The following is a 23,379-nucleotide window of genomic DNA, read 5'->3' as shown; positions in this document are numbered from 1 at the left end:
ACTGCCAAGTGGTTTAAAGTCCCATAATGCAGCTTTCCCATCGGCACACAGCTCCACAACGGTTTGGCTTCAGTGAAGGCTTTGTTATTCATGCGGTGCCACACTCGGTAATCTCAATGTATTATCACGGCCTATCTGTTATGAATTCAGAAATGAACCGGCGGCCCATAGGACTGACTGGGACGTCTCCACTGTCACAGGAGAGCAGAATGAAGTCTGTTTGGAAACGACCACGCAGCTGCCTCACTGGCAGCTTCGGCAAACACGAAAGTCCCAGCGATGTAAAATAGTTCTGAAAGAGAGCGCATCAAGTCGTCAATTTGTGTTTGTTTTGCTTGTAACGCGGTTAAAACCGGTGGTGAACGGATGAGGAACGGAGCGTGTTTGAAGGTTAGGAGGCAGGCTTTTGGGTTGGCTGACTTGAATGAATGAGTAATGTTCTCCCAGCCCTCAGCAGCGACGGCTGAAGTGCCCTTGGAAAAGGCACTGAACCTCCAGTTGCTCCAATCGAGATGCTCAGTGGCCAGAAATGCAAAATTGTGGCTGCACTGGGTGCTTACCAAATGAGGTTGAGTGAAAGAGTGCAACCAGGGTGGGAAAACAGCCACCCTGCGAATGCTGGATCCTTCTGGCTGCGACTTGTACCATAAGTTAGCTTGTTCTGCCAGCCATGTTGGCAGGTAACTCGTCACCATTTGCAAGTTCTGTCTCACGCTGCAAATCTCGTTGGCATGAAAAATGTTTGGAATATTTGATAAACATGCCGGGGACCAGCAGACAACATAGTTTAAAGGTCCTGCTCCGATTTCAGTTTGCTGGAATGTTAATGCTAACACTGTTTCTGGCTGTTTACTGTGTAATTCAATTACAGGAAAATACAGTACTCCATTGAAATCGGGCTGCTGAAATTATTATTCGAGTTTAGATAAATAGTATTATTTATGTGAAGTCAAATTTTTATGTCCGGGTTTAATTTATATAACATTAAACTTACTCTTTGCTTTGCTTTCCTAATTCCTGTTACAAGTCGAATGCCTCTGATCTGGAGGGTCAACTTCAATCTGACTCTCTTTATTATACTGCATATAATTTATGGTGCAGCTATTACTAAAGATCAATAGCACTTAAACTGCTCCATTGATATTGAAACCTGCACTGATTTACAAGCACATCGGTCTTTGGTTAAACCCAAACACACATGCATCCATATACACACACATATTCACACACAAAGCCAAACACACACACACACACATACACACACACACACATTTGTATGTTTGATATGATTCAGAACATCCCCTGTGTCCCGATGTTCTCCTTGTGCGCTGTTCATTTCCTGTGATTGCTGCTCGAGTCACACACCAGATACACACTTGACTAACTACAAAACCAAATAAATGAATAAATAAATAAATAAACAACACTGTCTTTTCATTAGATCGGATTGCCAGATATGTTTGTCACCAGTTTTCTTCAAAGCCTGAAAGGCCAGCAAAACACCACCGCACACTCAGTTTGGCTGTGTACTGTATGAGAGGAAGCCATATTGATTTACATTCCGTACAGGTTGGTCGTGAAGTGGGTTGTGAAGGATTAGTTCTCGGCAGTGAATGTAAACACACACACACATACACACACACACACACACACACACAAGATCATGCACGCACACACACACACACACACACATACATGGCTCACGACCTTCACTTCAAATAGCACACACTGCATAAGGCAGTGACTGTGTGTGTGTGTGTGTGTGTGTGTGTGTGTGTGTGTGTGTGTGTGTGTGTGTGTGTGTGTGTGTGTGTGTGTGTGTGTGTGTGTGTGTGTGTGTGTGTGTGTGCCAACTACCGGTGCACTTGAACCTCAGAGTTGTCAGCACTGCCAAGGATACGACACTGGCTCTGCAGAAAACACCCGGCAGATGGATGAATAGACGTTCTGGCGGAATGGGATGAAATCCTTTAAAGTCACTGGACCAAGTGATGCAGCAACACCACAGGGGTGGAAATTTGATTGGTGACCAAAGGCTACCACTTGGAAAGACAAAGTGTCATCACAGGTCACTCGAAGATTCAAGGATTTTCGCGATCGATGATATTTTAAAATGGGTTTTCCTGCGGGACACTATGATTGAGCCCACAAGAGAGAGATCGGGAAACAAGTTCAGCAAAAGCAGCAAATTCAAAAGCCCAGGGTGTGCGTTTATATGTGGTACTACTGCACATGCACTTCTGCACACAATAAAGCTTTGGAAATATCTCTGTTGGTGAATTTATGTGTTATCACAAACTGTAAATCACTGGATTCTTCCTTATTGGCAGGTCCAATTCCCAGGGACTCTTTCCATGTTACAGGTCAATGCAAGTGGCATGCAGATGATGCTCACCACCGGAGCAGCTCACGCATGAGACAAAAACCTGGAGCACTGTCACATTTCTGAATGTTGGAGTTCAAAGACTTAACAGTAAAGGTCATCATTAAATCAGAATGGCAATTTCAATTTCTTTGAATCAACCAGCCAGCTGAGTCAAAGTCAATTTGGAGCGACGAGGCATCAAGGTCTCCTCCTCTGAAATCTGATCACATAAAATGCTACTTGAAATGTCAAACCGCTGGGGAATCTCATCGATTTGCCGATTTATCCAGTTACTGGTTATCAGTAGCAGCAGCACAAAGAAAATGGACATTTCCACTTACCTTTCCTTCCTACATTACCTCCCTTGATGAAAACCCAGTGAAACATACGGTAGACACTCTCACGTTTCTTTACGACATCACATTCGGTGCAATGTATGCGAAGCAGTTTTCATTGTGTCACTATAATATGTATGTATCACATGTTTTGGACAACTTCTGACACATACTACCAATCACTGCATCAATAGATATGTAAAAATCCCCCTAGTGGAATTCAATAACATATGAATACACATTTCCAGATCATAATTTTGCTCCGGAAGTGATGCGTCCTGGTGGACATCTAATTGCTTCACCCCACATTTTGCAGAGTTTCACCCTTTGTTTTGATTACAAGTAAGTGCAGCAATACTCATTGTATTGACCTGTATATAGATCTTCTCTGTACTGTTGTTCAACCTTGTAATTCACTCGACATTGGACAAATGGACATGAACTACAAATCCACATGGAGGTAATGGCGAATTATTATCAAAACTCTCCCCAAAAAACAGCCTACAGGCAGAGGAAGGTGTAACAAACAGTGACCCAAATTTGTTCCCAGACACACACAAGAAGATTTGTTTAGATTAAGAGTCTCATTTCTAGGCCCACGGAATGTTTACATACTATGTTGGAAATGAAACTGAACAGAGGTATTTACAGAAATAGGGAGACAAGTGGGAGATGCGATAAGAAGACAGCGTTTTCATGGCTCCTTTAGGTTTTGCTGGAGCCCCCCTGCTCAGAGGAATACCTGCTGCCCCGTTGGGATCGAGCGCCCTGTGGCTCCAGCGTCCCACACACACCTAAAGCAGCTCTGTTCCATCTTGAGGTGCACAAATACAATCTACCCCACACACTGATGCTACATGCAAGCCTCTCTCTCTCTCTCTCTCTCTCTCTCTCTCTCTCTCAACAGTTGCAGGAGTGTTGGTTTACGGTCGACATGTGTGTGAGAGGAACTGGAAACAGACAATGTTGGAAGAAGAGCTGAGGCAAACCCAAACCTCCCACTGCGTCTCAACACGTCCAGCCTCCAGCTGCGCTCCGCAGCCAAACCCACCTGCTCCCCCATCCAGCCATCCACTGCACCCCCCCCCCAGCACCGCCTCGCGCTACACCCGTCACGGAGTCGTGCAAACGGGCTCCCCACAGTCACCCCACAGTCACCTGTCCTTCCATGCACGCACGCACGCGCCCAGCCCTCTGCGGGGACGGGCGCGCGCGCGCGCGCGCTGCGAGCGAGCGTCTTACCTTGAGCGCTTCTATATCCAAAGACGTCGACCGGTCCATGACTGAGAGTGGAGAAGTGAAATCAGTCACGAGGATATACAAGTCCCGCCGCGGAGGAGACGAGACGGACGGGGAATAAAATAAATGAAAAAAACAAAACAAAACCAGAGACCAGAAAAGTTGGGGTGCTCTCTAGAGTCCCGAACTCTGCTGCAACATCCCTCGGATGATAGTTTGGACTGGATTGTTAATATTCCAGCACGGTGATCACGGCTCTGCTCAGCTTCAAGCCTGCCGGTGGTTCGCCTGGTAAAGCCCAGACTCCATACCGCAGAAGTGCCCCTTTCCTCCGGCCCCGGTTGGCCCGTGCGGGGGACGGGAGAAAGAAAAACAAACAACCAAACAGGGGGGGGGGAAAGGGATGGAAATGAGACGTGCGTAATGTTGGAAAGCTGCGGCTTTAGCGCACCTGACGAGCCGGTGTTGTGTTGTTACATCTGAGTCCGAAATAAATCCCCCCCCCTCTGCTGGAATGAAGCCGGGATCCAGACTCTCCTGGTGGCCGGTCAGCGGATAAATGCCGTTATTTCCCGTTGAATCTCGGTAAACGTGAGCGCGAGGTGTTGAGTCTGCTCCTGCAGTGAGAGCCGAAGTGGAGAGGAGACGTCCGGATCAGAGAGACGAGATTCTTCCTCGCCTGGGCGACTTCCATGCGGCAAACCGCCAGAGATATCAGCTCTCCACGAAAAGAGAGAGAGAGAGACAGAGACAGAGAGAGAGAGAGAGAGAGGGAGAGAGAGAGAGAGAGAGAGAAGGAGGGAGGAGGGGATGGAGTTGAAGGGAGGAAGGAAGCTCGGTGTCTATAATTTCAATGACTGACGCGCCAGTGTGTTGGTGACAGGGAGGGGGCGCGAGCTGATCAGGCAGATGAATCGACAACGCTGCTTTGCCTCTAAAGTCAAGAAGGAGATTTAAAATGCAGGAGCTGTTTGGAGAGTCCCCCCCCCCATCAGTTTCTTCATCTCCCCTTCTTTCTTATTTCACCACCTCATCTCTCTTACTTTCGCCCTCAATCATTCTCTTTCTTTCTTTCCCCTCAGTTTCACTCTTTTGCACCCTTCTCACCCATCTGTCCTCTTTTCTTAATCTTGTTCTCTGTCTCTCTTTCTATCTCCCTCTCTCTCTCTCTCTCATCCCTCTTTCCCTGTTTTCTTCTCTCTGCTTTCTATTTTTGTCTCTCTTCCTCTTTATCCCAACATGTTTTTTGTTCTCTTGTCTCCCCTTTCTTTTCGCCTATGATTATTGTCTGTGCCCCCCCCCCCCTCCCCATTTCCTTTCCTTTCCTTTCCTTTCCTTCTTCTCTCTTCTGTCTTTCTGTACAGGTTAATGTGAATTATTGAAGCCACTCTGTGCATCCACGTAAAGCACCTTCCTGATCTATAATCACACGGTGGCTACCTGTGAATAGAAATGTGAATATGATCACATTTAAACCCTAACAAAACTTTTCCTCCCTTTTCTTTCTTCCCTGTTCTGGTGCAAAGTGTCCTAATCCTTCTCCTGCATAATAAGGTGTCGCCGCCTGCCGACCACAAGGGCTTTTCATTATCTGTAATACACCTTTTGAATAATGTCTTCAAGGAGCTGTAATGAGAAGAAGACTAGAGGAGAAACGATGTTAAAAAAAAAAGAGGTATGAAGAAGACCAGCAGAGAGTAGAGGGCAAAATGACAAGATCAGAAGTGTGACGGCACAAAAAAGCAAAGCAAATGTAAGAGAGGGACTGTGGAGAGGAGTGGGAACAAGAAAAACAAATGGGAGTAGAAAAGGAAAGGCGAATACCAGAGATCAACAGAGAGGAGAAAGAAACCAAAGAGACAAGAGCAGAAAGAGATGTATAGAGATGAAAAGAAAAGAGCATAGCATATCAGTGGAAAACAGAATACAACATAAGTTGACAAAAGAGGAGGAGAGAGGGAAGACGGACTGCAGACGTCCATCCAACAATTTGGTGTTTAGTGAGAATTCTTTAGGAGTAGTCTATTATTATCATCTCGCTTTGTGGGACACTGTTCGCTTTAACATCCCTGGGACATAACAAAATGTATAAAAATAAAATATTGCATAAAAAAAGATGCGGTACATTGAACTTTATTTAAAAAAAAAAAAAAAAAGTGACATCTTTTCGATTTTCATTGCGGCTGAATCCCTGAGCACCGATCATTTAAAGACGGAACATGAAGTTTAATTTATTCTTTCAGCTTTGATTCCAGATTGCAGACACCTACTGTCCTCTGCAGTTCAACGTTTTACTGTTTTATCAGTAAAGTTGATGAAGTTTTACCAACTTCATTGTCTTCAGGTTAACCTGCCGCGTTGCATGTGATGACTGCAGGTGAGGTGAGGCTCTGAGACGCGTCGTCCTGCGGTGGAGGCCCGGCAGACCTCACGGTCACACCGATACTTGAAAGGACTTGAAAGTGTTTCTTTTGCCATTTGATCCAGGGTAGATCCCTTTTTCATAAATCAATATTACAAATGACTAAAAACTCCAACATCAATGTCACACTTAGTAAAAAAAAACCAATATTGTCAAATACTCCTATTGAAACTACTCTCATTTGTCTGACAAAAGTCTCAGTTAGCCCCGTTTACATGACAACGTTTCAAGTGACAGCGCCTAGTCCTTAAAAATAAAAAAAGTGTTGCATTTCCAGGGCGGCAGCAGACACACTGACAACAATGTCGCTAGTCTGCCGGCCACGGGAGGGCGCTGTTGCTTGTTTTTGTAATGAAACCACATAGGCATGTGCAGAGAACAAAACGTGAAAAAACTGACTGATGAGGAATCGAATGCTACCAGGAAGAGTCTCAACTATCAAACTACTGACATGGAGGATAAAACTAGAATACGACTGCCAGTCAAACCGCGACGGGTCGGCCATGTTGGTTTACTGGCGGATGAGCAGAAGGAGGGAGTGACAGTAACATGGTCCATCGCCTCCAGCAGGGGGGGAATCTCACCTGTGAAAACAAAGTTCCACCTTGGTAACCGGTATAAAAACGTCCCGGATGCAGTGGATCAGAACACCGTTGTCGCGTCAACGGAGCCTTAATCCCATGCAAATACACCATGTCTGTAATTTTGTAAAGTAAAAATTCCACCGCAAATTGCCTGCCAGATTTGGCCGAACTCCGACTTCCTGTGAAAATATGAGTGTGAATTTGCATTTCAATGATTGTGGGTATTTTGATTGTTTTGTTTATTTTAATCGTGCGACCGAGCGGCCAGACTTGATAAGCTGGGGCTGGACAAGTCAACGCCTTATTATTGCATGAATGCATTAATTAATTAATGCTAACTATTATTTCATCATGCGTTCATGCATTTTTTTAAATTGCTTTTTTATTGTTTATGTGCGTTTATAGTTTTCAGGTTGTTTATTCAATAAATATAACCTGAAAACTACAAACACACATTTGATAGAAGCCCATAAAATACCACAACACAAGAAACCATGATCGTGACATTAGTGAAGCATAATTAAAAGAGAAAAAAGAAAACATTTGGAGTACGACATCACACTACTCAAATTTTGCTCATTCACAACTATTCCGTCTGTTGTGTCTCCTGCTCCCCTCCTGTTCCTGGTGTCTCCGTCTGTCCCTGGTGTCCCACCCTTCTCTGCCTCAGCTCCCTCCACTGCACACCTGACATCCATCCAGCCAATCAACGACTCACCTGCCTGTTCGCTAAAGACTCCAGCTCAACTTCCAGCATTCGTCAGATGGTTAATTTCCCACGGCGGTCTCATCTCCTAAGCCTCGCCCTGCTTTGTGTCAGTCCCCGGTCTGTGAAGATTGTGTTTGGCTCGTCCGGCCTCCGCCTGCTTGTTGTTGCACGTTTGTCTGATGGACATTTTTTTTCTTGGATAGTCCCGTTAAATTGTTTGTTAACATTTAAATATTTTGTCTCCGAGTCTAAACTGCCGCATTGGGGGTCCTGTTGAGTCCATAAAATATAACATCGGCTCTGGTTTTGAGGAGATCTGTGCATTATTAGATCCCATTTGAAGTGGATGTTCTTTACACTGCTGTAATCTCCTACAGGTTTCAAGTGCAACAGGCTTATGTGCAATTTAATGGTTTTTCCTTTGAGAGTGAAGCAATACAAATGCTGTCATGCATTCATCCTGTACACAGCTTAGATCTCTACCTCTCTCTCGCTCTCTCTCTCTCTCTCTCTCTCTCTCACACACACACACACACACGCACCCTGTCAGTCCCTCACACACACATGCAGGCAGCACACTATCGTGAACACAGGGTCTTTTGTAAAGGGGTTAAGGGAGAGAAGGCGAACATCATATTAATGACTGCCTCACTCATTCTCTCCACTCCTCCTTGTTTGACTCTTCATTTTCTTTGCTCTCTCAATACACACACCTCCTTCACTTATCAGATTCATACATCCTGTCTATTTTCGCTCCAATCTTCCTGAGATCACTTTCTTCTTTTTCTACGTCTTTGTCACTCTTTTGATCTTGCACCCTCTTAACTTCTGTTATCTGCCTTTTTTTCCCCTTTATATTCCGCTCCTTGGTAACTTAGGGCAAACCAAAACAGAGGCGCCTCAGCATCTTTTTTTCTTTTCTATGAATTTCCTGCTGTCAGGCAATTAATCATTTTTTCTTTAGACCTAGTTAGTTTTCAAAGGGGGGTTTCTGACCTCAGATATTTGCATGTAATTGTATACGCTGGCTGGATATGGCCCATCTTTACCTTCCCCTTCCATCTCTCTCTCTCCCTCCCTCTCTCTCTCCCTCCCTCTCTCTCTCTCCCTGCCTCCTGTTTGCCGCTCTTTTCCCCTGTGTATTAAAGCACCATAAACAGGCTCAATTAATGCTATCTCTCACTTACTGGCTTTTAAAACACACCAGATGGGCTGCTTGCACAAATCTTTCAGTGTCATAAGTTGGTGTATGAACCATATTAAATGTAGTCTATTGAGAAAAATGTGCAGAGATGAATCACAAGGGGTTTTTCTATTGGCCTGTTGTATTTTTTGGTGTGTGTGTGTTTTTTTGTTCTTGTTTTTTTTTAACATTTTCTTCTGTACAATCATCCAACTTCATGCAGTTTTTCCTGCACTACAACTTTGCCACCTTTGTCACACGTGTATAGTTCGATACCTTCATCTTGTATCTCACTCACTCTGCTCTCTGTATTTCCATGTTCCTCGATGTTGTGAGAAGAGAAGAACTTTCTTCTTCTGCTCAAATGATTCAAAGTACAACTGTTTGATCTGCTAGTTGCAAAGAGACTCGTATACTTGTAGCCCAGCTTAACCATGTTTGACACAAGCTTGCAGGTTTGTCATAATCCTTCTTTGAATCAACATAGAAGATGCATGCAACAATTTAAGGTTGGGGTCTTCTGTTTGGAGAAACACAAGACATGTAGTTATTTCTTTCATTGGGTTGTATATGACACTGCTTTTGACACTGAAAGTTCATAAACATTAGCGACGCACAAGGATCCCACAAAGCTATTCAAAGGACATCATTTAACGACCAAGCCCAGCAGCTCTTGGGGACGTTTCCACGATTGAGCTGCTATAGAATAAATGAACTGCTTTGGTTTAACGAGACATTCCAGGACTGCAACACAGACGGATTGTTTCACGGTGCATTGGCTTTAATATTACAACATGCATTTCATTTATGTGTGTGTGTGTGTGTGTGTGTGTGTGTGTGTGTGTGTATGTGATACTTATTTGGTGTAAAGATTAGATTTAATAGAAGCGCTGTTTAAAAAAACAAGCTGTCAATACAGTCTGCCCTGAACGTCTCCCGTCGCTTATATGAACGCACACACACACACACACACACACTACTTATCTTAATTATTTGTTTATTGCTTAATTATTTGCTTAATTATTGTTTATACTGAAGCTATATTTCTTCTATTTTACCTATTGCTTTTTTTTTTAACCCTGCATGCCCCTGTGTTTCCATATTGCTGCTGCTGGAACTGTGAATTTCTCTTGGAGATCATTAAAGTATCTATCTATCTATCTATCTGTCTATCTGTCTATCTATCTATCTATCTATCTATCTATCTATCTATCTATCTATCTATCTATCTATCTATCTATCTATCTATCTATCTATTTATCTATCTATCTATCTATCTATCTATCTTTGTGAAATCACCTCTGCAACGCTTTAAAACGTGTGCGCAGGATTCACGCTCATCTTACGTTTTCACTCTGAAAACTACAACTCCCAAGAGACACTGCGGTGGGATCTCTGCCCGCTGATTGGTCCGCTCGGGTCCAATGGCGTAGCCGAGACGTGCCTCGCTGTCATAGCATCCTTCCGTCATGGCGTCCGCCTGGGCCAAATCCCTCTTCAACCTGCAGCTTTTGCCCGTTTTCTTCCTCCTGCTGCTATGTCTGCCGCCCGGAGGAGGACAAAAGAAGAAAGAGGTAATGTTTGACGTGTTGGAAGTGATTTCTCGGCGATCGATGCGGTGTTTCCGCTTTCCGGGGAGCGGGCAGGTTGAAGCAGCCGGTGTCGGTGAAGCTAGCGGCGCTCGGTCAGACTGGAGGAGGTTCTGGAGGCTCTGGATGCTCCGGATCCTCTGGATCCTCTGGATCCTCTGGGTGGTCGGGTCGTATTTCTGGAACAGTAGTGTGCGATTTCAGTAAATTCACGGCTCCTTAAAATACTACGATTCCACAGTGTGTGGAAGCGTCTTAACTCTGCGACCGGCGTTGTGAGGAAGAAGGCGGAAGTGGGGATGAATGCAGCATTTCTAACGTGATCTGTCGTTCTTTGTTTAATAAAACACGAGTGAGCGATTAAATACATCATTATACATATTCACACTTTTATTGGAACCAGGCTTTCAGTCGTTTTCCGGGACGCTAAGAGCAAAACACCCCAGCATGGATTGCGTTACAGGGTGGGATTTTCACATGAACTGCAACGAGACTTATTCAAGCTGCTGGAAAACCTTAGATTCGTGACCTGGAATTGCTTTGGAACATTAAGTCATGTAACTGAATAATTCATGTTCAGTTCAGTTAATTTGAATGAGAAGTGCAGATGAAGTTATATGATGGAGGACAAACGGAGAGAAGACATAATTAATAAACAGAGAGAGAGAAAGACCTGTGGATGGATGATGTTCCGTAGTTAGGTGAGGATGAGGAGGAGAGGGCTGGATGGAGAGGAGAAGTCAAGAACGGGATCCTGAGGAGTGAAACGAAGACCAGAATACCACAAAAACAAAGATGATGACAGTACTATACAGTTAAACAGCCTCACTCACCACAACTGTCCATTGAAATGTCTGTCACACAACATTTGAAATGATTAATTTTTGAGGTTTTCCAGTGTTGGAGCAGAGTAAACGACTAACCTCAGTGTGCTCTGAGTTTAGAGGCAGATTGGAAATCGAAAGAGCACAAACTGTGTGCTGGTTTTGATCTTAATGCAATATATATATATATATATATATATATATATATATATATAATAATTGTCAAAGAAAACCATGATTCCTTGGCAAACAGAGTGCAGTGATGATTGAGGGACTTCTTGCCACTGCGTCTTATTGAGCCTCCGTGTCTCGACTTTGTTGGTTGTGGTAGTTCCACACATTAATGCTTGTTGTGCCTCACCAATGCCTTGTTTCTGTGGTTTCCTCAGTGATGACATGGGTATATAACATTTGTAAATAGAGGTCAATCAATTTATCTTTAAATCATGACACACACGATTTATATTGTGGATGCCTGGTTATCTGTGTGGTTTGTTCATAATGTGTTTGTGCTGTAATATTTCTATAAAGGCAATTGCATCTTCTCGTAAAACTTTAGCCTTTACTCATTTCGAAGTGCTTTCTACCTCTTTGCCGTACACCTGTGTTAATTAGACAAACTAACATCTTATTACTGGTGTATTTCATAGCGTAGGTTTTCTACTTCCTATAGGCGTGAAATTTCATATCATATCTTCGTAGTGTGTCAGGATCTGTCTGTCAAACTATAATATTCAGGTTTTTGTTCACTTTGGAAAATAACTGTCTCGTACTGAAGCATCATTAATAATGTAAAAGTGAAACGAAATGGAAAATGTGCATTCTCATCTTAGTTTGATTGTCAAATCCTGGAGTGTAAACTCCCTTCTCTTTTCATTAGTTTTGAAGCAGCGTGCAGTGTCAGTTCTCAGGTTCATCAAATCAGATCTTTTCTACTTGCGGCAATGAAGGCAAATTGGACAAACCTGCACAGTATTTCTGGGGACTTTTAGTTTTTTTCTGCAGTGAACATTATTGACGCATCAATAGAAGTTTACATGCATGCAAAGACGTTTTAAATGTAATCGAACAGAACCAACTAGTTTGAGGTCCTGTGTGCCTTTTGTCATCCAACAGAAATCGGTTTTCATGACCACTTCCAGTTCTTGTGCCCAAACAGAATATGTTGTTGTGAAGGCATGCTGTCTGGGTCGAGACCCGACTAAGACCAGTTGACTTGATTCAATGTTCTTGCGACGACCCTGAACTGAACGGATGGGCTTTTAGCCGTTGTTATGAGGTTATTCACAAAAGAGAATGAGGAGCTCAAACACTTGCAGCTATTTTCTGTCTCTTATTCAGCTTTCTTATTAACAAGGCAGGGTTGGCCTCAGTTTGTGTCTCCTGATGTGACTTTGGAAATGAAGAGGCAATTAAATAAGCAAGAAGAGCAATGATGGAAAGAAGAATGCACATGTGAGGTGAACAAACATTTAAATGAATGCATTGAGGATGTCAACAAACGGATGTGCCAAGAGCCAACTGAGGAGAAGAATAAATGAATAACCTCACAGATTAACTTATTCACATATATGAATACGCATTATGTATGAATGAATAATTGAGAATCACATATTTGCCCTGCAGTTTCCTTCAACACTTAATTTCCTCTGTCACAAATTGTCATTGCTTATGAGGTGTTTGTGTAATAAACATGTCACATTGCATTTAGAATACTTTCATTATTGAATACAATACAATCCTTTTAGTTCACTCATGTACTCATTTACATATTGTTGTATAGATATTGTATATACTGCATTTATGTATACTTTTTTGGTACTTTATTACAGAAAATTAAAATACGATGGAGAAAATATTGTCTTTTAAGCCTAAAACTTCCAGGATTTTTGATCTACTGAAAATGATCTCAGACATTTCAAGTTTTTCTTCACACCCTTTTGGGATTTTGATTTATTGTGTAAATATAAAAGACTACATCTGAAATGATTATATTTCACAAGGTCCAGTTTCTGTGTTAAACAATAATCTAAAATTGCTTGAAACTGTCAAAAGAATGGATAAAACTCTCAATTTCCAATATTTAGAGTTTTTATTTTAATGCAGCTGTGGTTAAAACAAATATAGGGTTTATGTGTGCAGTGTATCTTTGTGTTTACATGTGTGTCCATAATATCAACCATCCTACATATGAACTTATTGGCGGCTCTTTTCCCGCCGTGGGCGAGCCATCAGTTTAAAGATCGCCTTCAATACCTTCTGAAGATTACATCATTCAGTCATGTTCACTTGTAGGGGCGACATGCTTGTCCTTTTAAAGTCCTTTTTTACAGTTTCTTTTAACATTCGGGGACCGCTTGCTGACATCACTGTTTATTTTCAGCATTGTCTTGCTTCACATTCACAGAAGTCCACAGGGGAGCTGCCCGTTATAGCTGCAGTCTGCTGTTAGGCACTGACCGAGTCAAGGACACCTCTACATTATCTAATGAGTGACTCCCAGAGCTTTTTTCAATCACTTACCAAGCAGAAATTTATTCGGTTATCATTGGTCCCCCCCCCCCCCCCCCCCCCTGACTTTCAAACAGCTGTCTTTCAAACTTTCGAGGTAAATGTGTTCTGTGCCAGTATTTAATTTTTTGGGTCATCCAAATTGGATGGACTCCCCACCGAAATAGTGGCACTCTGGTCTGCACACACGCACGGCCGTACTTTCAATGAGCCTCGGGAGAGATATTGAGGGGTTATAATGTGAGAAATGTTCTTTCCCTGTTGCCTGCCGGAGGCCGTGGCAGAGGAGGTGGAGGAAGATCTTATTTAGCTCGAAATGGATAAAATGGTGAAGCTGCACTTTGTATTCATCTCACAAGCTTCTGCTCCCCTGCACTGCCCTTCAGTCTGGCCCTGGCATTGTGTACTTTAACTCTGTATATGTATCATGAGAAAGGCCTGGAACACTTCAAGATCCAAACTCTGGTTATTCACAAACTAATTCTAAGATTTCTAGATCAGTTGTTTGTCTGTAATTCACAGCATTTCGAAGTTTTATAGTTCCAACTCTTCTAGACCTTATGTTGTCAATTATCATGACATGTGATGCTATACTATAATTTTGGTAACGTTTTGTCATTACACATCATTTATTGCATGTATGAGTGAATCGGTCTTCACCTCCAGTACCCCATAACCCCGATTAGCTTCATAAATCAGAATCACAATGGAGAGCTGATGTCAAGCTTCATATTTTGTTTGTTGGAAGGTTGTTCCATCAGGTTGTTTATGTCAGACTTTCTATCTCACCCATTTGCACCGCATCAGTTTTACCAAATGGTTCCACTCGTTCCCAGGTCGCCGCTCCTCGGTGTGTAGCTGATTCTCGCTATTCACAAAAATCAAACTGGGCCAAAACACTGTGGGGAGTGTAATGAAAGCATACAAAGGTGTGAAGGAAAGAGGCATGACTGTTTGTCTCTTTTATTAAAGTGCCATTGAAAGTGTTTAGTTTGCATTCCAGTCCCAAAAAGAAATTGATTACTGTAATTACAAACTGGCTCATCAGCATCTATGTTTCTGTTTATTTAAAAAAAACTGAGTCAGATCTAACCTGTGCAGGTCATTTGAGATAGTTTTGTAATATTTTTTAATTAAAGGCCTGAATACAAGTAAGTCTAGAGGGAAATGAGTCCCGTTTTCGCATCTGTGAAGCTGTTTTTTTATTTTAAAGGAGTTGGAGTCTGTGCTGCATTAGTCGCTGACCCGAGTTCAAATGGAAAGAAACCGGCTGCACATACTAAGAATGTTCAAACCAGCTGGTTGCTGGGCCAGAGAGCAGCGTCGTGGTCGTATGCCTCTGACTGGAACAATCTCACAAGAAGCCAACTCGTCGTGAAGATGTTCTCAAAGAGAGCGTTTCTGTTTTTCTGTATTCCTTCACATTCGAAAGGCGGCGGCAGCGCTCTGAGAGATATTGACAGATTTTGGCCCCGTTTGATGCAACGATGTTTTGAAGTGACAGTTTTTCTGAGACGCTGCCGCTGGTCATTTGCCCCACGACTGCAGTAAATAGTTCTGCACAGTGCCATGACTCCCAGTCCATAGTCTCCTGGGACGTGGTGGTTTTATAGCTGAACAACAACCCAGCTTGGTGGTCTGTCCGCTAGCGTGGTTTTGTTCTCCCATTGTTAATGTTTATAACGCTTTTCTTTTGTTTTTTATAGCATTGAACGTAAACTTTCATCTTCATGGCAAAGGGGCAATACACAGAGGTGTCTGTCTTACTAATATGGTACGTTGAGTTGGGCAGCTCACTCTTTATTTAGCCACTTTGATGACAGTTGTGTTCGACAATAAAAAGGACTACAGAGAGTCGAAGTAGGAATAAAAACAAAAGGAGGCAGAAAGTAAATGTTTGGCTGCTCTCTCACTGCCACACGCCTCGCCAATGTTGTGCCAAGTAGGTGTGACTGTCACATCATCATCTTCGGAAAGGTGAAAATGTGTGTGCGGGGTTCCAATCTTTCCTACCATAAATCCCTCCTCGGAGAGAAAGAAGGAGAAATGGTGAACAAACTTAAGCGTCAAGACTGACAGAAAGTGAGAAAGAAAGAATTTGAATAAATTAGGGGGGAAAAAAATAAGTCAGGGCAGCAATTCTGAACCCCTGCTTCTTGAAATCCAGCTATCTGTCCCTCAGGCAGTGGAAGAAATAGTCATGAAGAGAGAGAGAATATTTATATCCCTTCAATACGCCCTCGTTCATCACCCCAGCTCTGCGAGATATTATAGCCTGTGTTGTGTTTCTGTCTTAAGGCTGACCACAGCACAAAGAAAGAACCGGTGTAAGCACTTCCTATACCTCGGCATGTGGAGTCAGGGGAGGCAAGGAGAGGGAAAAAAGGTCCAGGACAAGGAGAATTATATATCTGGAGAGTTATACATCTTCAGGGAGATAGAGATTGCACAGTTGGACCAGTCTAATAAGTGGATGGGAATAATAAGAGCTTGCTCCCTCTGCACACGGAGGCCCAGTAAACCAGCAGGTAGCCCTTCAGGGTATAGCCCGAGCCACTCGCACACTTTAGGCCGGGGCTTATGAAGCTAAACACTGTGTAAGCAGTATTGACTCTCGGTTTCCTGTCTGACCGTTCATTGGAGAATAAACCACTGCGTGCACTTTCTGCACACTGTATTTTTGCCCCCAGGGCGACCAAGTACTTTCTGAGAAAACCCTCTATTTTTCCTCTATTCATCTCTCCAATAGCATGCATTACATTTTCACACTTTAATATGTGGACATTGTGTTTCCTCACAGATGAGGGGAAAATGGAGAATGTTGTGAACATGGTCAAAGGGAAAACAAAAACAATTTGCTTGGTGCAGCTTCTTATACAGACCAACACCCGCTTGCTTCTTTTTCTTCCACTTTGTGTCTCTTTAAGAATCCTACATATATATATATATATGTACGATTCTTAAAGAGACATATAGATATAGTTGGAGTAATGGCCAACTCATTTAATCCAAACAATCTTTCTGTAACTGATGCTTTGACTCTTTCAGAATCTATCCTACATTCTTTTCTAAAAGCTTGAAAAACATGGGTTTGTTCAGTGATTCTCACTCTGTCTGACGCTATGTAACTTCATTTTCTCATACTTGGCCACCAACTCCTGCGTCTGTTGCTTCTTGAATTGATGACACAGCGATTCTTCCTGCATGGTTGGAGATGGAGCGTGAATATTGTCTGCCAGAGCCCTCATGTCCCCCACTCGGCAACATTAATCTTGTACCTGTAGGTACCAGCAGCATGATGACACAATTTAAATTCAAAAACAAATGACCGGCATACAACTGGAAAAAGAGATCACTGTCTTTTCTTTTACTGATCGTGGGAGAATGAAGGATTCACCACTTGGTTCATGGTTACAGTCAAGTGAAGGAAAAGTTCAGGTGTCTTCAATGAAAAGACGCAACGTTTGCATTTTAAAATGGCAAGATCTGATAAGGGACTAGAGCACTATTGCTGCAGGATGTTAAAAACCCTCTGATTTAGGTTTAATGTTCTTATCCAATAGCATGATTAGGCTTCACTCATGAGAATGCCTCTACAACGTGCTACTAGAAGCAATACATTCTACTTTTACTGCATGTTTTCTTCCTTCCTTTTCAGTCTTGCATGCTTTATTTATTGGTTATTTCTGCCATGATCTTTTATTTTCTGATGGATCTCCATCGGTGATTTGTCACCATTCTTTATTTCATACGTCCGTGCTATTGCTCTTGTTCCCTCCTTTCTTTTGAAAATGACGGTCCAGGTTGGTGACTATTGTGTTTTGTTGCTCTGTTTCCTTCTGTATTGCTGATGCATCCTGAAGTGCAGTGGCAAACATCCATTACGGTTGTCATATTTTGTGCACTGAAATGTTTCAATGTTCTCCCAGTGAATTCAAGGGTGATTGGTTTGGATCCCGCTCATTAGCCATCGTTATCTGAATTATTGATGCGCCGGTGTCAGGCCTGTTTTCTCACTGACTGATGGTCTGTGGTTCGACGTCATTCTCCTGCTCTGTTATTCCTCCCTTCCCTCCTCCCTTTCCAAAATGTCCATAACTAATTTTCGACATGACAAAAGAATTTCCATCTCCCACGCTCCATCCCCTTGTCCTCCTCTTCTGCTCCCACGTCAATTCTTCCGTATAGTTTCCATCAAGCACACTTCATCCTGTGACATTTGGATAATTATGTGGTGTCATAAAATGATTTCTCTGTTTTCTTTCTTTTCATTCACCAGTTTTCTTCTCCACACTGGAACATTTCACCGAGAGGCTTTCCTCTTGCATCTCTTTGTCCCTCTCAACAACTTTTATAGCATCAACGCTGATTTTGTAATTTATGGCATATTAAAGAGTACAGTGCATCTGTCTTTTTCAAATGTATTTATAATTTGTATCAACATTTTTCAGAATTTTTCTTTTTTCCCCAGTTTGAGTTTATGGTCATTCTGCCAATCATCCCCTCACATTCACTGAATTCACATTCCCATTCAGCCATTTAATTACACTGACATTACGGCTCGGTGTTTCTGTGTATTATTGTCATCAATCCGTAATAGATCTGCACCTTTACTGCTTTATCTCAGCGTTTCTCTCTTTATGTTGCTGTAGTCGTTCACTCAGATAAGGCAAGAATAAAGAAGCCAAGAAATGGCAGGCATATGTAATTTACAATGTTTTTCTATACTTCACACCTGGAACAGAAATGCTTTCAGTGGTGAAAATCCCTCATGTAGTTTTGAAGTAATCTTGCTAACAGACGTAAAGACAAACGAATATACACCAATGATTTGAGGATGTCCTTGGCAGACGAAGTAATTTTATTGATACCATGAAGCAGCTTTATAAAGCAGAGTGCTGCTTCGTGGAGGTATTGAGCAGTGGGAAAGGCCACTTTTCACCAGCTTTGATCGAGAAACAAATGCAGAGTTTAATTTTAATGGCAAATAAAGTAGTTTATTATGCATAAAATATGCATAATAAAGTAAATAAACAGATCTGTTTTTTTAATTGTAAATATATTTCTTCATTACTTGGAGCACATCTGATAAATTATGTCTCAAATCCCACTTGAGGGAGTTAATTCTAATATTTCCAGTCACTTGATAAAGAGGCTCACATGGTCGCAGCAGGCTGCAGTGTTGCTGCTGTGACGTGTGACTGACGCACGTTACACCCAGTAGAGGTCCAGGTGACCAGTTGTAGCAACATTTGCATGTTGTAAACATCCAACATCTTCTCTGCTACTTGCATTAGCGCTTGTGATCTTTGACTTTACGTCGTGCCAGACGTTTGTCGCTGGTTTTCAGATTTCTTCATTTATAAGATTAACGGTTCATATGAAGGAGCGCGTGCACGTAGTTATGTAAATTTGTGGCCAGAGCTAACGGGACGATGCCAGGGACACAAAACGTCACACCCTAAAAGAACAAGAAGATGACAGAGAGCCCCTGCCTCTCCCTGGGGGGCCACTAACCCATCCCCATGGTCCCCATGCTACATCTGCACACTTATTTGGACCATATTAGGAACTGTTCCTGGAGTTACCAGATGATGTCAACCAAAATAAAATCCCTTTTTTCTCTGTGTATTATCCGTTGGTGCCCAATTAGATCAAAATGTGTCTACAAGTTAATGACTCATCCTGGTAACAGACAAACTAACAAACCAAAAGCAATAGAAACATGCACATGCTGGGTCTGATAAATATGAACAATAGCAGCAGGAGGAGGAAGCTGAAGTGCAAAGTACCAACAGAAAACATTAAGAAAGCTAAAGATTGTTGATTTCAGACCAGATAATGTATCACAGCCGCCAGGATCCAAGTTGTGGAAAATACTATTGTGAATCACACAATGTAATGCATGACGGGATTGTTGTGGCGCTCACACGCTGGTGTTATCGCACGTCGTCTTGTTTCCCAGTATTTTGCTTTGGTGAATTGTACTAGACTTATGACTGCGGTATTATCTGATTGTTCAGTAAGAAATCCTTCCAGAGAGTCGGCCCAGCAATACCAGTGCAGATGAATCACTTTGATTTCTATAGAGAACTTTGTCAGAACAGAACTCTTTCCCTTGCCCCCACTTCTCATCATCTTTTGCATCACCCCACTTGTCCTGCCATTTGTCTCAGTTTTCATTCGTCTTTCCCTCAGCCCCCCCCCCCCCAGCACATACTCTCACACCCACCCATGGTGACAGGTTTCGCTGTACAGCTGATATTTGGTGGCTTATTATTCCGCTGTGTACGTCTGCGTCTGGAAAAGTGTGCTTGTGTGTCTGTCTGGCTCGAGGCTGATAAGACGTCACACTCTTATCCTCCCAGACAGACCTGTGTCGCCATGATGGTTCACAGGCCACGTACACACTCGCGCACATGCACACAGTCTTTACGGTGTACCAGGCTGTCAGATCGAGTTCCTTCTTCCTGCTATTGTGCACGTGTAGGTCTGTGTGCATCTGCGTTGATGCTGCTTGTCAGAGATATACGATTATGGCCTCTTATTAAAGTCTTAGACGTTCCGCTCCGCCAGTGGAGAACCTGTTAACATGAGGCTGAGAGCCGTGCACGCGAGTGTGTGTTTGTTTTATTTAGTGTTTGAATGGAAGCGTGTGTCGAAAGACGAAAGACTACCACGTTAAACCTTTGTCACGAGGGGATAAGTGCACACACAGAGGAGAGAGAAACTGAAAAGAATCAGATGTAATTTTCTCATTTCGGCGTCTGTTGTTCCACCTGTGGACAGTGATTTTTGTGGCCACGGAGTGAGTTCTTGTCAGGTAAACCAACACCAAGAAGTATTCGAAGTGGTTATGAATTATTGATATATGTTAACATAGCATTTTGAAAGTGTGTGTTTATCCTGGGAATGTCAGCTAATCACCACGGTCGCTCTCCTCATTCACTCAGTCAAACAGTGAAGCCGGGGAGGCTTTGCTGCAGTGTTAAACATGTGGGAGGAGGACGGTGTGGTGGGGGTGGGGGGGGGGGGGGGGGGGTGCTCAGGCCTGGAGTTTGGCTTCAGTCATTAAGGCAGAGAAATTCAGTCGGTGTCGGTCCTCAGAGGAAAAAGTTAGAAAAGTGCTCATCTTCCTCTGCTCGAATGCGTCAAGATTTATTAGGAATTGCAATTCTGTCTTCACTCTACTGTCTGCCAGGTTATTTATGGCCCTGGAGTGAGTTATTAAACACACACTGGAGAGACATGCTTCACCCACAGAGCAATTCTACATTATAATGCATAAACCTGTAGTCAGGATACATTCTAAATGCTATTTAGTGTCAGGCCTTTTTTTCCTCCTTTTCAGTTTCTCACTTTCACTCTCGCTGGTTTTCTCACCAACCACCAATATTTACACTAATTACTTCCTCTGGTAAGTCACTTATTATGCACTTTATGCAAATGTCAGCATGAAGTGGAGTAAAACATTACGACCTTTACTCAATGTGAATGCAGTGGAATCTTAATAGCATTAATCTAAACAAGGAACCTAAAGGAGCAGTCTTGGAACGACGGCTGACACGCCATGTCTAATGAGGATCTGCATTTGTGATGATGAACCGGTCACTCTCCTTCTCTTCTGTTCAGATCATTGAACAACTCAACACCTCAGCTGGAGGCATGATTTGTTTTTTTTTTGTTTTGCAAGTTGTAGTAGTAGTAGTAGTAATAGATTTGTATTTCATAGCTGTATGTTAGAGGGCAATGTATGATGGGCTGTAGTTGAATTTTTGTAGTTGCACTTGATTCAAGCAGGAGGTGAAACTGCTGGTGCTGCAAAATAAAGCAAGGCAGAATATGGACATTAGCTTTTCTCTTGTGTATTTGTCTGTCGCTTTTGCTCCTCTGAATTGAGCTGCTCTACACTTTATTCAGTGCATCAGGTCATCTGCCACAACGTTTGGCCATACAATTACGATAATGTGCAGTTTTGCCTCAGATTGTCTGAAAGGTTTCAACTGTATTATAGTTTTTTTTTCTTTTTCTTCTTTGCATTGTACCAAATAGGTTAATATTTACTTGTCTGTCCCTCTCAGTTATGTTAATGTGGTGGACAAAAAATGGGAAGCGGCTCTAACACGGAACACAATTATGTACACGCACTTTTGGATAGTATTATTTGCGGAGTCGGTATTGGAAATGATCTATTCTGTTGACAGAGTCGGTCAGACCGATAAAATAGTTTTGTTGTTGTTGTTGTTGTTGTGGGACAGAGTACACATGATGGGATTGTCGCAAAAATGTAATCCTGAAAATGACTCTATTCTCAACGTAGTGCCAATTTTAACGATCCAGTTTTGGACAAAATACAGTGAAGAGTTCTTCTGGACGAGGTCGCTGGCTTCGTGGCAGCGTCACCGAGATCTCAGCTCAGGACCGTTGACTTCTTTAAAAAAATGTTAACACTTGGCTTGGTTGTTTGGTGGGCCGGATTAGAACCTCTCCTCCATCTCTCAGTTCCACTCACTCCCACATACAGTGAAACCTCAGAGGTTTTAATTACTTCACTGAATTTAGCAGAGTCGTGTGAGAGTGAGATCGTGACCTTCAATTAGTTTCACGCATCTTTAGTTCCCAGCACTTTGGAGGTGAGGAACAAAATCAGTGTTAAGAAATGTTGTACAGAATCATTGCTTACAATTAAATAAAATACAAAATTTAGTTAGTGTTGGTGAAATTTATTTTATTTTGTTTTCCTTTTAACAGGTTTAAAAACCAGACGAGTTGTGTGCGAATAATCGATAATGTAATCGACTTTCATACCTCGCCATGAAGCGGTTAAATGTTTCATAGCTATTGTCTTTTGTGATTTCTAAACGTCTATACATCCAAAACCACAAGCCCTATTTATACAGTACCGATTTTCATATCCTCATGTTCAGCTGCAATTGTACTTTTCTGTGGTTTTTCTCTGCTAAATAAACAAATGTAAATTGTATTACGAGGTAACCAGGTCACTTCGAGTTCTGGGTAGTTAGTTTTCTCAGTATAACGGAACCTTGTCGTCTATATGTGGGATGCTGGAAGGATTCTGTTTTTAAAGGCTGCCGTTCCTTCACGTAATGGGTCTAATGAGACCGAGTCTGCTCACCTAAGCAGAAGCGAGTAACAAATGTGAATGGCTTATGAGGCTAATTAGGAGCACATTACACTCAGTTATTAGGCACTAATACTAGTGTTGGCTTCCAAAAGCTAATGAGGTAGCGTGTTGGCCAATTACACTTGTATTTCTAATGTGCTTCTACGTGCGTTGTGTGCTTGGCCATGACATTGACTATTAGAAAAGATCTTGTAGGTAATGTGGTGCAGCCGCTATGTCGGACAGGTGCACAGAAGTAAAGGCGGTGAGGAGGGGGGGGGTGGTGGGGGGGGGGTAAATGGTGGCTTTCTGGGCACTCTAAAGGTCACACGCTACACAGGAGGAGCAGGAAAGAGAGACAACTGACAGTGTTGTCAGACAGGCTTGTAACTTCATGACCTTTAGTGAATCCACACCTCAGGTTTGTTTTTCCCATGTTACTTCTTCCCCCCGGTGTTTTGCCTCACAGATAATCTTGCCATTGCTTATTTGTG

General features: G+C 42.6%; 2 protein-coding genes across 3 annotated transcripts in view; one reads left to right on the top strand and one right to left on the bottom strand.

Annotated features, from left to right (window-relative positions):
* Positions 1-4,003, bottom strand: part of sgcz (sarcoglycan zeta) — a gene marked incomplete at its 3' end in the record, with an annotated part of 343,333 nt that extends 339,330 nt beyond the window's left edge. For both annotated transcript variants that reach the window (XM_080520696.1, XM_080520697.1), the window contains exon 1: positions 3,943-4,003. In XM_080520696.1, the coding sequence (XP_080376822.1) occupies positions 3,943-3,981 (39 nt within the window). In that variant the 5' untranslated portion in view covers positions 3,982-4,003. The remainder of the gene's footprint in view (positions 1-3,942) is intronic.
* Positions 4,004-10,306: 6,303 nt separating this feature from the next.
* Positions 10,307-23,379, top strand: part of LOC308128596 (dolichyl-diphosphooligosaccharide--protein glycosyltransferase subunit TUSC3-like) — a gene marked incomplete at its 5' end in the record, with an annotated part of 73,131 nt that continues 60,058 nt past the window's right edge. Inside the window, one exon of the mRNA XM_080494218.1 lies at positions 10,307-10,411. Coding sequence (XP_080350344.1) covers positions 10,307-10,411 — 105 coding nt within the window. The remainder of the gene's footprint in view (positions 10,412-23,379) is intronic.

The sequence above is a fragment of the Blennius ocellaris genome, assembly GCF_963422515.1.
Source record: "Blennius ocellaris genome assembly, chromosome: 3".
NCBI classification, from domain to species: Eukaryota; Metazoa; Chordata; class Actinopteri; order Blenniiformes; family Blenniidae; genus Blennius; species Blennius ocellaris.
Note: the sequence above shows the minus strand (reverse complement) of the source record. Positions and strands in the feature narration are given on the sequence as shown.